This window comes from Mustela putorius, unplaced genomic scaffold (assembly GCF_011764305.1).
Source record: "Mustela putorius furo isolate JIRA1106 unplaced genomic scaffold, ASM1176430v1.1 tig00000992_pilon_pilon_pilon, whole genome shotgun sequence".
In the NCBI taxonomy this organism is placed as follows: Eukaryota; Metazoa; Chordata; class Mammalia; order Carnivora; family Mustelidae; genus Mustela; species Mustela putorius.
This window is the reverse complement of record NW_025421526.1, coordinates 1,904,192-1,919,177: the sequence shown is the minus strand read 5'-3', so window position 1 is coordinate 1,919,177 and position 14,986 is coordinate 1,904,192. Positions and strand designations below refer to the sequence as shown.

The 14,986-nt window shown below is 38.7% G+C and overlaps 1 protein-coding gene across 1 annotated transcript in view; it reads right to left on the bottom strand.

Annotated features, from left to right (window-relative positions):
- The window catches only part of COL3A1 (collagen type III alpha 1 chain), a 39,636-nt gene extending 38,494 nt beyond the window's left edge, over positions 1-1,142 (bottom strand). The window contains exon 1 of the mRNA XM_004763363.2: positions 925-1,142. Coding sequence (XP_004763420.1) covers positions 925-1,003 — 79 coding nt within the window. The 5' untranslated portion in view covers positions 1,004-1,142. The remainder of the gene's footprint in view (positions 1-924) is intronic.
- Between the last annotated feature and the right edge of the window lie 13,844 nt (positions 1,143-14,986).

Genomic DNA, 14,986 nt, shown 5'->3' with positions numbered 1-14,986 from the left:
TAGGAGTTGAAAGAAATAGTTGCACAAAACCAGATAATGAGACAACCGTGGTTTGGGGGAAATTAGAACATGAAAACCATTGTTTGCAGTTACTAGAAAACACAACAAACCAACCTTCTTCTAAAGTCAGAGTACCAGCATCTTTTTACCTTGTTTGCAGAAAAGTCAAACATTCCTGTTGGAAACGCTTTTTAAACATTCTCTTCATTAATGCAAATGCAGTTAAAATGTAGAACATGTGGAAAACACTAGACCCTTAACAACAAACTATTGGTTAATCTGTATTAACCAACTATGTAAGTGCTTGGACAGAACAAACATAGGGACGATGAAACATTTTTAGCAGTTCGAGTCCATTTAAAGAACAATGATGATACCCGCTTGCTGCCGTTGTACAGAAACACATTCCGTAATTCTAAGACTGTGTATTTCCTTTAATTCATGTTGTTTTAAAGATGCATTACCTTACTGAGAAAACAGTGCTCAATATCCTATCCTTACAAAGAACCCAGCACACAAAAAGAGACTGTAAAAGTGTTACAAGAGACCAATAACTTCCAGACTACCCAGGGAAGCATTCCAAGATGTTAACAGCCCAGGAGAGGAACTTTGTAAAAGCCATTTCAAAAGTTTCCAGTGCCACTAACACGAAAACAAGTTAGTACAAGAACGTCTTTACCTTAAGCAAACAGAAAACTTTTAAACATGAAAATGACAATATTTTTTCTAAGTAAACGTGGAAAAAAGGAAAAGAAAGAAACAAACAAAAAACAGAAGCACCATCACGGTCAGTTCTACATTTTCCCCAGTTGGGAGCTTACAGAGGAAATTAACCTCACGGACGCTAATACCCCCTTGATCTCTGTTTATAAGGAGAAGGAACGCAAAACCCCACAAAGTTTCTTGAAAGCAGGACCTACTCACCTTGCTGTTGTGCCAAAATAACCGTGGGATGAAGCAGAGCGAGGAGTAACCAGGTCCCCTTTTGCACAAAGCTCATCATGTCTAAATATCAGACATGAGACTCTTTGTGCAAAAAGGAGGAAAGAAAAGCAGTTCAAAGTAGCACCATCAGATGTCCCTGCCCTTCAGCACCGGGCCCGTCCTGAAACTCAGCCACTGAGATTCCTGTGCTTTGGCCTTAAATAGGAAAAAGTTTGGCTTCCCTCACTTTCCAGCCCCTTTCTGAAATATGAGAGCAGCACCCATCCCCTTAGCAGTAAAAGAAATGATTAATATGTCTTTTCCCCTTATAGAAGACATAACCCACAAAGTAGGAAAAAGAACACATCTGGAGTTTGCGTGCATGTTTGTGTCCCAGTTTGTGATGTATTTTGCTTATAGACGGGTTTGCATACCTTAAGAACAGATGTTCAAGTGCTCTGCCTTGTGTTTTAATGAGAGAATGAACCATATATATTTTTCATTTCCTCTCACAACATTAATAACAGCTTGATTTTGAGAAATTGCTCGATGCCCTTTGCTGGGCATGGCTAATTTGCAGATCTTATCTTCCTAGAAGTTCTTTATATTGGGATTTTGCCAGAATCCACCCTAACTCAATTTAAATGAGAACTGTAAGAGATTAACTTAAAGAAAAGCCTCTGTCCCTTCTCATCCACCCACTCTGTGTCCTAAAGCTCAATTTCAGAAGAACGTCAAAGACTCAGTATCCCAGCTCTGTTTGAATGGCATTGTCAAAGCAGACGCTCATCAATAGTGTGCCTATTTCTCACAAATTCCTTTAGCCAGCCAAAATGTGGTTTCTTGTGAGATTTCAAATTTCTATGCTGTTTGCAAGAGCCAGGACAGAATTTTCTAGAGAAAAAAAATAAGCTTTTTCGTGCTTTGGCTTTGTGGGAAACAGGAAGGGGAAGGGTCTCTTACAGGAATACCGAGAGCCCCAGAAGCAGTTCTGTGTTATCTGCATGAATATTTAGATGTTCACAGGCATCATTTCCAAGCCCCATTAACGTAGCTTCTCACTGTAGTTCTGGATCTAAGGAGTGATTTCTGGGTCCTACTTGAAAGAGAGACAAATACCACTTGTAAGTCTTTGAAAAATTTTGGCCGGGAAAAATGCTTGTCCACAGGATCAAGATATTTCTAGTAAGCACAATACTTGTTCATACCTTAATCATCAATCCACGCTTCCCTCAATCAACTGTATATTCTACCTGGGCTCTTCAATTCTGGTCAATTCTAGTCAATGTCACTTGCACTTCTTCCATTGTTTCCACATTAACTCAGCTGTGCCCCTTTCCACGTGTGCTTGTGCACAGAAAATCCTCCCCACCTCCCCCGGCTCTCGGAAGTCACTGCTCTAAGACCCAGCCCCAGCTCAAAACTGTCTTCTTTCAACTTGCTTGCGCCTCTCTTTCTCTCAATTCATGTTGCTCAACTTTTACTTAGTTCCCCCATTAAGTGTGCCCTTCCAGCTCTAGGGATCTGTTCTGTTGGGGTGGAGAGTGGTGAGCTTGCCTCCCAGGCCCAGGTACAAAAAGCATCAAGATGTTCCAGTGTAGATGAGGTCATCTGATGGCGAGAAAAGAGAATCGGTTGTACCAATCTCTTGTGAGTCTTCTGATTCTTCACTGGAGAGCCACTACTTGATGGAAGAGAAGCAACCAGCTGTCTTACTGGATCCTAGTGGAGATGCAGGGGAATAGGACTATTACTTACATCTTTCTGTCTTCCAACCATCTTCAACCCATACTTCAAAAACAAAAACAAAACAAAACATCTTGCATTTAAACTAGTCCAGAAATATGATTCATTTTTCTCCCAGAGTCTCTGACACTGGCATAGAGAATTCAGATATCTCCATTTATTATCCTATTGCTTTAGATGCTCGATAGAATGAAGTTTGTTGAATTTCTTCATTTGAATCATTTTGCAGTGTAAAAAATTAGGTTATTTTTCAAATAATGCTTTCTGGGCTTTATCTTAGGCATTGCAAGTACCATTTCTGTTGTGTTCTGTTCTTCTTCTCTATACATGCCTGGCTGCCCTGACATGAACCAGCTCACACAAACGTGTCATTTTGCTGTCTGGATTGCGGTGGGAGTTTGAACGCAGATCTCAACACCTGCACCAGCAACGGCACTGATTAACGTGGCTCTGCTTTCACAAAGAGAGTCACTGGAAAGATGAGGCAAAGCGAGGGTGTGGCCAATCACCAACCAAAATCCAATCTTTTCCAGTTCCGTGGAAAGCGAGGCTTGGGAGACACAGAAGCACAGCTGTGATGAGCTCAGGAGGCCAGGGAGTGTCAGCAGGGCTCTCCACAAGAGCCACAGGGAGCTCTCGCGTCCCTCCAGCGCTCCTTCCTGCTGCTTCAGCGTGTCCCTTTGTAAGGAAGGGGACGCAGTCTCTTTTACGGATGTTTTCTGTATGCCTCCAAATCACTGTACGTCCCTTTAAAATGTATCTGTGATGAGAGTCACTTAAAAATATGCTGAATCTATAGCAGAATTGCAGCCTAAAATAGGGTAATTTACAAAATACAATTGTAAAACACAAGGCAGCGGTTCTTTGCTGTTCATCTAGGAGTCGGTCACTTAGTTCACTTACATGTATAAAAGCACACTCGAAGAGTTGTGTTCCCTTAAAAGAATTTGGAAAAATACCACTATGTGTGCAGTCGAGCTAGAAATATGGTTGAGAAAAAAGTCATGTTGTAGTTAAACAACTTGGGCATCTCTAACTGTAGACAGATCCAAGAGTGAGACAATGACATTGGTAGTGGCCATGACAGACTGATATGTGAGTGATTTACTATGACCAATTCTTCAAGACCCCTTTCATTAATTTCCTCTTCGTCCACAAGGTAGAATTCACTGTCTTCTTCTTTTTGTGTCCATAAACCTGTATTGATATCCCCTTCGCTCTAGCCTAGAAATTTCACTCTCAGAGAAGACTTCCATTTCCTTGACATTCAGTGAAATGAAGCACGCTGCAGTGCTCCCGTTTTGGAAACACTTAATGTCTTTATTCTCATCTATTCTTTTTATATCCATTGCTGGTACTACTGAGGTTCTGCATTTCTATCCTTGTATTTTGCAGCTGAAAATTACCCCAAGTTCAAAGAGGTTACGTGATTCTCCAAATTACTCATTGGGATTGGAATTAAATAGCACGCTTTCCAATTTTTTTTTCAGCTGTTTTCCACTTGGATTAGTCACTGATTGTGGTAAAGATATTTTTACGCAATTTTAGAACTGGGTGAATGCAAACTTGGCACTTAATTTCGTATGTCTTCTAATGGGGGATTGTGAAATGGTGGAGAGAAGAGAAGGAGTAAAAGTTTAGAGTTAATGGTCAATTTTTAAAAAAACACCATTCTTCTGACTTTTGGCTTACCATTAATCTTCACGTAATTTCCAGTACTGTTGTAATTAAAATTTTTTAAGAATAAATACTCATTAATTTATATTGAAAGATGGCGTCCAATCTTGGGGCATATAGGAGAATTCACATCTGTTTGAGTGTGTTTATATGTGTGTCTCTGTCTATATTTATATACATACACATGTATGTATATATATATATACACACTTTTAAATATATGTATACTTTTCAATATATATACCTTAATATAATGTATTTTTATATATATACGTGTGTGTGTGTGTGTGTGTGTGTGTATACTTTTAAAGACTGACAAAAATTTGAGCAAGTACAATTTCCTGGAAACTGCCCTAATATACACATTTGAACTGTGAAAATTTCTGAAGTATTCTCACTATGTCCTTTTGAATGACATCTTTATGTACTTATGTTTCAGTGAGATTCATTTGCCATCATAATTCTTATTGTAATTATGTTTGAAAATTCATAGAAAACTGAAATTCACTCATTACCTAACACAATGACTCATTCCAGAACAGTGCGATTACTTTATAAATTTTGCCACAGAGGTGACACAGAGGCTTGGATGCAACATCTTGTAGGAGTTTAGGAGTTCCCTGTTGGGTCTTCAGTTAACTTAATCATTCTCAGGATTGAAGCTCTTCTCTGCAAATCCCACTAGACTCTATATCAAATATAATTTGTCATCTGAGTCATCCTTAGGAATTTTCAGCAATATCCAACACAGCTGCAACAGCTTTTCAAACAGAGCCAATTCTGTCTGCAGATAAAAAGAAGGCCCAAGTTACCATCTACAGATAGAAGCATTAGATAGACCAAGGCCAAACCCACTGGATTTGCACGTTTCAAACGGAGACGGACTTTAATGTCTATCAATATTTTCATATTCAGATATTCAACGTTGGGGGGTGTCCAGATTTAGGGTCTTTTAACCCAAATAACTCCTTAGGACAAGGACATTTAAAGCCATCTCCCTCCCTCTCCCAAAATAAATGAAAATGCAGCCTTTCCATGTTTGACTTACTGTGATTATGACTTTATGCAACTAACCTGTCTTAGGTTAGTATTATTATTCATGTAAAAAAAAAATTGTCCTCTTGTCCTAATTGTCCATACATTCAAACAAGTTTAAGAAAGCTCTGAATTTTGGTATTTATTGATCTAAGAAACACCAACATTGAATTCTTGGTGGGAACCTCTGGATGGCTCAGTTGGTCAAGCAGCTGATTTCTGCTTGGGTCACGATCTTGGGGTCCTGCGACTGAGCCTGGAGTCAGACCTCCTCAGGCTCTGCACTCAGTGGGGAGTCTGCCTCTCCCTCTGCCTCTGCCCATCCCCCCACTCATGCACCCACTCTCTCTCAAATAGATTAATAAATAAAATCTTAAAAAAAATTCTTGGTGGAGGGGGCTGTGGCGAAAGGGCTCCGTTTGTTTCCAGGATCCAACTGTCAGCACCCGGCTTCTTTGCCTTCACGTGTCAATGTCCATTTTAATAACTTTGCTTTACATTCATATTTATTTATAGATTTATTTTATTCTTTCTTATAGGTCATTCTTATTTTTTACCTCACCCTCTTCTTAAAGTCATGCACAACAGTCCCCTGAATGCAATAGATATTGGGAAGTATGGGAAAAAAATTATAGGATTGGAACAGAGTATTTAAAATATTAGACATTCTCTTTCTTGCCATCTTGGGGCCAATGGAGGCCTGCTGGGATTGGGATTTCTAAAATGCAGGTGTGTCTGGAAAAGTGTGATCTGACACCATTTTCGCTGGCTTCAGTAGAGGCTCCATATCCATAGCTCCTCTTAAAATTGAAGGTGCTTAGGCTTGAGATAAACCTGAATTCTATCTGGGCAGAAATGTTCTTAGGCATACAAAGGACACACAGTGACTTCTGGTGTCCAACCAAACAAAACCAAAGTAATGTGGGGAGAGGTGCCAGTGGAAACGGGGGCACAGTTCATGCCTAATTCTGAAGCAATCTTCCTGCTGAGGCCATTGGACACAGAATCTGTACGATGGTGCATTGCTTAAGGATTTAAACTTATTGAAAATAATAAATAAAAATATTGAAAAAATAGTAGGTATTTAATAATACAGACATTTCTTCAAATTTATAGGACCCACACCGAGAATTCACTTTTACCCTTCACCATTTTACAGATGTTAGATACATTTCATGATGTGATTAAGTCAAAACATCTGACTAATGAAAATAACCACTCCAAGTAGAAAGTTTCCACATAAAAATGATGCCATCTTGATTATGCGAAGTACTGATCTTCGGATGATGATATTGAATAGATTAATCTTACTTTATTCATGTTCCTTCACGCCCGTCTGCTCTTTCATTTCCCATCCGTCCCCAGTAAGAGGCTAAACACTCTTAGATAATGTCTGATGTGCAATTCATCTTGATTTAGGCACTACCTTCTTAAACTGAATAGCTCTCTTTTCTAATATCTAACCTATATTTATGTTTCCATGCTTTTCCTTGTCGTGCCTTTCTGTCTGAAATAATCTTTTCTTTACCTATAAATGCATCTCTATATGATCTTTCTCTACCACATTTTTAAGACTCAACCCACAGATCACCTAATGTGGGACATCTCCCTGATTTCCCTGTCAAAATAGCTTCCTCTTCCTCTAACTTTCCTTACCTTTCCCATGGCTCATACTTTCTTTTGACTTATAGCTTTTGGTCTCTTGTACAAAACAGAAAGCTTCTCTAGGATAAGATTCAGGTTTATTCATCTTTTTACACCCCATAGTAGTTTTAGGGCTTTGTATACAGTAGGTGATTAATAAATATCAGTGGCATGTGACTTAAGATCTACAAAATACATATGAGTAATCTACTTCCTTTGTATTCTTTTAGAATCGTGTAATTTTTAACAAGTTAATAAATCCCAGTATTTCTATCACTCCGAAAGAAGAAGGGTCACTCTTTCCAGCAAAGGAAGTCTTTGGATTTATAATGGATTTTTAAAACTTCCAGATGTTATGAATTTATTTCCAGAATAAGAAAAAATAAACAATAGAAGTGGTTAGCAAACAAATTGAAAGCAGCCAAACTCTGTGTTTACCACAAGTATCACAAGTAAGAGACAGAGCACTTAAAAAAAAAAAAAGGTAATTTATACAGTGAAAAGAAACAGGTAATTTACCAAGGACTATAAAAGCCAAAATTTCATCTCACAATGAATTTAAATAACTGAACTATAAATGTATCACAGTTCTAATGTGTTTTATTGGGGGGGGGGTTGTTAAAAACAAACCAAAAAAAATGGCATATGAATGAGTATCATGAGAACAAAATTCTTGAAAAAGAAGTTCACACACTTTTTTTTGTTGTTGTTTAAACTCTTTTACTTCTCTTCATTCAATTTTCTTGCACTTGCAATTTTAAGAAAGGGGGTAAAAGTGTAAAATATCAAATCAAAATACTGAAATTTTCCTTCTCTTCTACAAACACAAATGCTCCACACATAATGTAAGGCAACTGTTCAATGCTTTGTTTTATATTGTTTGCTCTATTGGATCAAATGCCATGGGACAGCGTGGAAGCCTGTCCAGTTAGCTGAGCTGGCCGAAGAACCTACAGAAGTCAGGGAATGGTATTCTCAAGAGGTCCTTTGTTTGTCGAAACTGGAATCCAGTTTTTGGTTGCGAGGGGCAAAGTGGGCGGCTTCTTTGACCTAGATACAGCATCAGGGTTGTATCACTCTTGATTGGTGTGAGCTCAAGCAGTCACTCCTAAAACTTCAGTTAGGGTGTGACGGGCAATGGGAAGCCAACAGCTAAAGGTTAGGAGCTGGAGGCAGTATGTGATCAAACTGGGTAGGACTGTGTGAAAATTGCCTGATTCTCCCCATCTCCCAAGTTGAAGTAGTTTATTTTATGCTGGGGAAAGGAAGAAAAAAAAAGAAAGAAATATGTTTGGTAGTTATGATAACTAGCTAATTAAGAAGAAATCCATAGCTAAAGTAAGACTCTTAGATTATTTTTAAATGGCAAAGAGTTATTATTTCCTATTCAAAATGTAATCAAGAACGGATGGACTCTTTAAAATCATGTAGATTGGGGGGGAGGGAATGGGAGACGATGCATCTTGGGAGACTTCACTGAAATTAACATCATGTTGAAAAATGGTAATTTTGTATCTGTTCTTTTGCTATAGCAAACAACAGAGCAAAATATGGCCAGACAGTCAATTGGGACAGCATGACACACCACTGGAAAAAATGATGTCGAGTGCAAAATTACAAGAAAAGTAAAATCATTGTGGAAGCCACGTTAGCATACCCTGCTCAAAATTATATCTGATTCTCTAGACACTTCTTTTGGAAGATTCGCCAAACAAAAGCAGAGAAATTACATAAATGGTTTTCCAGGCCAACCTTTCTGAGTTTAGTGTGCTGTAAGATACTTGCAGTGTTTCTCCAAGTAGGGGATCCAGGAAAATTTCTAGGGGCTGTGGATTTTGGAACCTCACCAAATTGTTAATGATGCAGCCAATGCTAGTTAACAAAATCCTTCCTCGCTGTTCACAACTGAACTGGAAGAAACAATAGCAGCCGTGACAGGCACCTCAGGCACCTCCGTGAACCCATCATGGTGTCAGCTTTCCCGCTTGCTCTTCTTAGCACTACATTGGTGCCCTTAAATTTTCTTCCCCTTGGCTAAAAAAAGATAAAGACTACACTTTGCATTTTCTCTCTTTGACAGCTGATAATTGGGGGGAAATGGTCATCAAAGGTTTGGGGTAAAGAAATCCTAAGACACAGGGTTTTAAGGTACTGAGAAAAAATGCCCAAGTATGGGCCATCTTGAATGGCCACATTCCCAAAGGCTCAATTTCTTGTCTGGTATTTATGTGTTTATTTATTTTTTAGTATATGTGCTGCCGAAGCGAGCACTTGTTTATTTATTTATTATGGTCATTTACTTGATCACTCATAGTCCTCATTTTACCTTCCTGCAAGACTAAGCTTCATGCACAAAGGGTGGTGCCCATTCTGGTGATCGCCTTCTCTCTACTAACTAGCACCCAACCTCAAAGAGCGAGCGCTCACTGGAGGCCTGTCAGCTGATGAGACGCCGAGAATCCAGGCCACTAAGAATCCAGATACTAAGCTCTTGGGTGATTTCATGGTTTTCCAGTCTAATTCATGTCACTTAAATTTAAATCGAAGACCTCCTTGTTCTCGGTCTTGAAAAGTGGGTTTTATAAGAAAATCATCACGTTGGAATAAAAGTATCCATCAGGTGACATTTTTCTTCATTTCTTTTTTTTTTTTATCCCAAATACAATCCCTGCCAAATGAAAGAAATGCAAGGAAACTCCAATAATTTGCCTGCAGCAAGTTTATTAACATTTTCCCAAAGCCTATCTTATTTGAACTGTTTATTTTGGATCACTATCCAACAGATAACATTTTTTGAAAGTCTTGCAAGAAAAAGATTGGTCTGTTAATGCTAGTTTGTAAACATAAAGGCAAGGAATGGGGTTGAGTGAAGAGGAGGAAGAGTCTCCCTCAATTAAAATGTTCTCAGAAATTGTGATTATGCATTTAAGCACTCAGCCCTAAAAAGTGTTAGGCAGAGAGCTTCAGTCATATCATAGTAAAATCTGAAAAATATGAAATACTTTATACCTGGGGCAGCTCCTGGCAGGTACGGGGCTTAGTAAACACCCATTCAATGAGTGAATTATGAAGTGAGTTTACAGGTTTTCATTTTATTAGTAAGAAGATGGATATTGCCATGGAAAAATAATTGTGGTTGATCGTCCATAATTAAAACAATAAACAAAGCCTTTCTTAATAACAGCAACAACAATAAATAATAATTCTTATATATGTGTTTAATATAATATATTTAAAATATATAGGGGCTCCTGGGTGGCTCAGTGGGTTAAGCACCTGCCTTCAGCTCCAGTGATGATCTCAGAGTCCTGGGACCGAGCCCCACATCCAGCTCCCTGCTCAGTGGGAAGCCTGCTTCTCCCTCCTCCTCTGTCCCTCCCCCCCACCTGTTATCTCTCTCATATAAATAAATAATATCTTTTAAAATGTATAATATATAAAAAACTGTGTACATGTTTCACTTAATCCTCCCACTACCCTATGTGCATATACTTTTATAACTGTTTCACAAGCGAGGACTATGACCTGCTGGAGATCACATGGTCTATGAACGGCAGAGCCGGGAGTCAGCCCCAGGAAGGCGGTTTCTAGAATGTATTCTTTTAATCTCCATATGTTACGTTGAGTTTCACAGCATTAAATTCTTTTAAACAGATCAGAAACTTTATATTCAAATGATCATTTTCATCTTCAATGAAATATTTGGTGTAGCTCTATTTCAGGGTTTTTTCCTCAACTGCATACTTGTTCGAAATATATTGAGTGTTTCCATTGGCAGAATCATTAAGGGTAATCTTAAATATTTTAGACAACTGAAAACAATTTGCTTCAATTTCTTTTTCTTTCTTTTTAAAGATTTTATTGATTTGAGAGACAATGAGAGAGAGAGAGAGAGCACGAGAAGGGGAGGGTCAGAGGGAGAAGCAGACTCCCCGCTGAGCAGAGAGCCTGATGTGGGACTCGATCCCAGGACTCCAGGACCATGACCTGAGCTGAACCAGTCGCCCAACCAACTGAGCCACCCAGGCTCCCCAATTTGCTTCAATTTCTGATGAATAAATGGGGTAAACAAGTTAAGTGAAATTGAATAAAAAAACAAAATGTGAATGTAAGGTAATATTTCCAGTTTTCTTGCATGTCTCACAAAATGATTCCAAAGGTCATTCCATAAAATAGATCCAAAAGTGTGTTTTGGGTTTTTTTTTTTTTTTTTTTAATAATGGGAGGATATGGGTCAAAGATGTATCCTTTCTGTTGTATTAGTAAAAAGAAAAGAATAAAAAGGATTAAAAAAAATAACAGTACTCAGGGGAATTTAAAAGTCCATGTAAGAGTCCTTTAAATCTAGTGCCTCGAATTCAGATGGTGGGAATACACTTTGGAATGCGGAGGTCTGTCGGATGAGTAGTCTGTCTGTGAGCAGAACCTCAGTCCTCTACTAAATTATATATTTTTAATCCTATTTTTGTTTTTCTCAGAATCTGTTAGGACTGTCCAAGTTTTATTGTAGTCAGTATTAAGTTAGGATTAGCCAAGCAAAACCAGAAAGTGAAAAATCAGGCCTTCCCTCCCCTCAGGCCCTGTCCACGTTGTAAACTGTACAAGATGATCCCATTCTGACAGCGCAGAAAAGAACAGTTTCCAAAAAACTTACATATGTGGCAGGAGCTGTCCCGAAATGACACACTGAGACAAATATTTCCAAAGGATCATAGGTTTTTCTTTACAACAGTATTTGCTAGAGTTTTCCAACATTTCTCAACTTGACCTTCTCTTTATCATTTTCTCTCTTTGTCATTCTTTTCAAAACAGAGGTTGGTTAATTTTCAGTTTCTTCAAAGAAAATTCTTCCTTCAGAAAAATGCTCATTTTGATGTTCGTGGTTTTGTAGTGAGAAGAAGTGACTGGGAGACAGCCGTGGGTCAGCAGCTACCAAGCAGCTAACCGAAGTCCGACGCTTATTGTATCTCATTGTTAGACTTTAATCTTTTGGCAGATGTGCCATTTCCTCTCAGCCTATAGATATGGATTTTCAAGGGCATTGTTAACTTTCTACGTGTTTTCTACATTGTTAACCTTTCTACAGCTCATGCAAGTGTGTCTAGGTAGACAGTGGCTTCTAACTGGTGGCTCTGGCAGTTTCTGTTTCTTAATTAATTTTGACACTCAAATACCTATTGTGTGCAAGGAACTGTACGTTGGTAGGGTAAAAACAGAAATGTAATGCACAACCCAGTCTTAAAGAGGTGATAATCTAATATTGAAAAAAATCATTCAGCCACTCAGCCTAAATTCATCTATGAAATGATAAAGTTAAACACAATTTGACTGAAGTTTATTCTGGTTTAAACATTCAATGGTTTCCTTTAAAAAAAAAAAAAAAAAAAGAGTCATATGGTGTGCTTCCCCCCCCCAATTTAAAAGAATTTCAATTATTTATTCAAATTTGCTCCTTTCTCTTATAATATGTTTTATATTTATTGACAAGCTTTCCAAATAGCTCCCACAGAAACAGATCTGTTCTCTGGATTTAACACAACATGACCCTTTTTCCTACAGCACATTATTGTAAACTATATGTAAAGAGAACCAAACAGGTTTTGGAGCACCTGCTGGCTTGGTTGGAAGAGCACGTGAGTCCTGATCTTGAGGTTATGAGTTCAAGCCTCTCATTGGGTGTAGAGATTACTTTAAAAAACAAATAAGCTTTAAAAAGAGAGAGAGAACCAACGTGTGTGTGTGTGTGTGTGTGTGTGTGTGTGTTTTAAACAGCTCATGAAGTGTTTTCTCAGCTGTTAAGTTATTTCAACTCTCTCTGGAGCTGATATATGGATGTTTTTCACTTCAAGGTCATGCTAGAAATTTTTTTACTTTAGTGGAGAGAATCATACATAACTCTAGAATAATCCCTACTCTTATTATTTACATTTATTATCCTTCAGTTCACTTCCGTTTTGAGCAGCCTGACTGATGTTTTAGTTTCAAGTGGGCTGCTTCAGAATGAGACGGTAAAGCTTGGACTCTCCGGCTAACGGTAGGGGACATCTGCTTTTTTCCATTGTGTGCAGTTCAGTGAAATAAGCCTAGAAAAGAGAAGAAAGAAGCTTACTTTCTCATTCTATCCATACTGATTCCTATACTAAGAGATCAAAGAAATTCACATCAAAAGATGTAGGGTTTTTAAAAATAGTATCAGTGACTTAGTAAATATTGGCACTGCTACTGGGCATGATTTGGAGGTAGGCTTGCTAGTCTCTTCGTGACTGCTTGGCTGAGCTACGGCAGGCAGAGTCTTCATCTGGCTGTCACATGGGTTTATTTTTTCAATCCTAGCAATTGAGTCTGATTCATATTGTCCTATAGAAGGCTTACAGTTTTGCATGCATGCATTCTTCAAGCATTTCTAATCCAATGGTTACTCTGGCTTGAGAATGCACTGACAGCAATGTAACCCTTATTTTTGTAGACAAGAGTGAAAATGCTTAAAAATGACAGGACATAAATCTCTTAATGCCTTGGGATTAAATAGTTCTACCTGTTTAGGACTAATTTAGAGACACTGGTCCTCTTACTGACACTACCGAATTCATGTGGGTGAATTTTGGCAAAGTCTCTCACACTGTACTTTGTCATGGAAGTGAAGACATCTTCATGGGATGATACTGAAATGGGAGGTATGAACGTTTAATTAATACGCCTATAAAATCATGACTAATAGGCATAGCAGAAACTCTTATCAAATGTGTAGGCGGTACAAAGCTCCATATTGCAGGATAGATTTAGGATTAAAATAAAAATCTCAGAGGAGTGATGGGGGGCTGAAATCAACACGATCGAGTTGTGTCAGAGAGTAATGTAAGGGCATCTGTTAAAGACTGGTTGAATGAGAATATAGTGAAGATAAATATGGCTGTGGAGTAGGAGTTGATGTGGAGAAGGAAAAAGCTGGTAGGTTTTAGTTGATTCTACCACAGAGATGTGGCTGTTGAGCTGGCCCACGCCCTCTCTCGTGAGTGAGACATATATTTACTGAGTGCTGTTATGTGCTGTGCATTGTGCTGGGTGCAGGGCTTCGTGACGAATCAGACCTGATCCCTGTCCTTAGGAATAGTCCACAGTCTGGTCTAGACAGATGACAGGAAAAATTTCAACTTAGAGTGAAAAATGCTACGATAAAGGTGGTACCAAAACATCTGAAGGGCGCACGATTCCCTCTCTGGTTCTCAAGATGGGTTTCCCAGAAGGATTTAGCAAATGACACTTCATACTTTCCACCAGCCTCACACAACGGTGTTCATCCAGTTGGTCTAAATTCCAACCTGGCCTGTTCTATAATGATCTTGCTACTCTTCTCGCTCCCCTGCACTGTCGGGAGAAGATTGAACATGGCACCATTTCTAACTTCTTCAACCAGCCGTAGTTTTATAAACGTGACAATGGACCATGATAGATTCTAAGAATCAAAGAGCTTCCATAATACTTCTCTCTCCTTGATAATAAACAACGTTGCATTCAGGTTGTATACCCCAATAGCCTGTTTATGAGATACAGTAGAAAAGATAAGTAGATGGAAGAAATCTAAAAAGCAGGTCCATTTTTCTTTCTCGTTTTCCAGAGAGTAATCCGAATATCATGAAAGCATTCAGAGTTAGAGCAAACAAATCCCACGAAAGCCTCTGGCCCCTGAGCAAGGGCTATTCCATGGTACTGTCCGTATGTTCACCAGTATAAGAGGATGTTACATGTTATATTGTATTAAAGGAGTTAGGTAATTCTGCAGTACGTTTGAGAAATGATTTCTATCTAAAGTGTTCTAATTGTCTTTATTAGAGAGACCGGGATATCCTTCATCCTGAGATCTCCATTCTCCTCCACGTCCTGCTTCTTCTGTATTTGTTCTGTGGCTTTAACCGCCGGCATTCGGGGACGTACACAGGACATACTCCTATCTAAAGGTTTT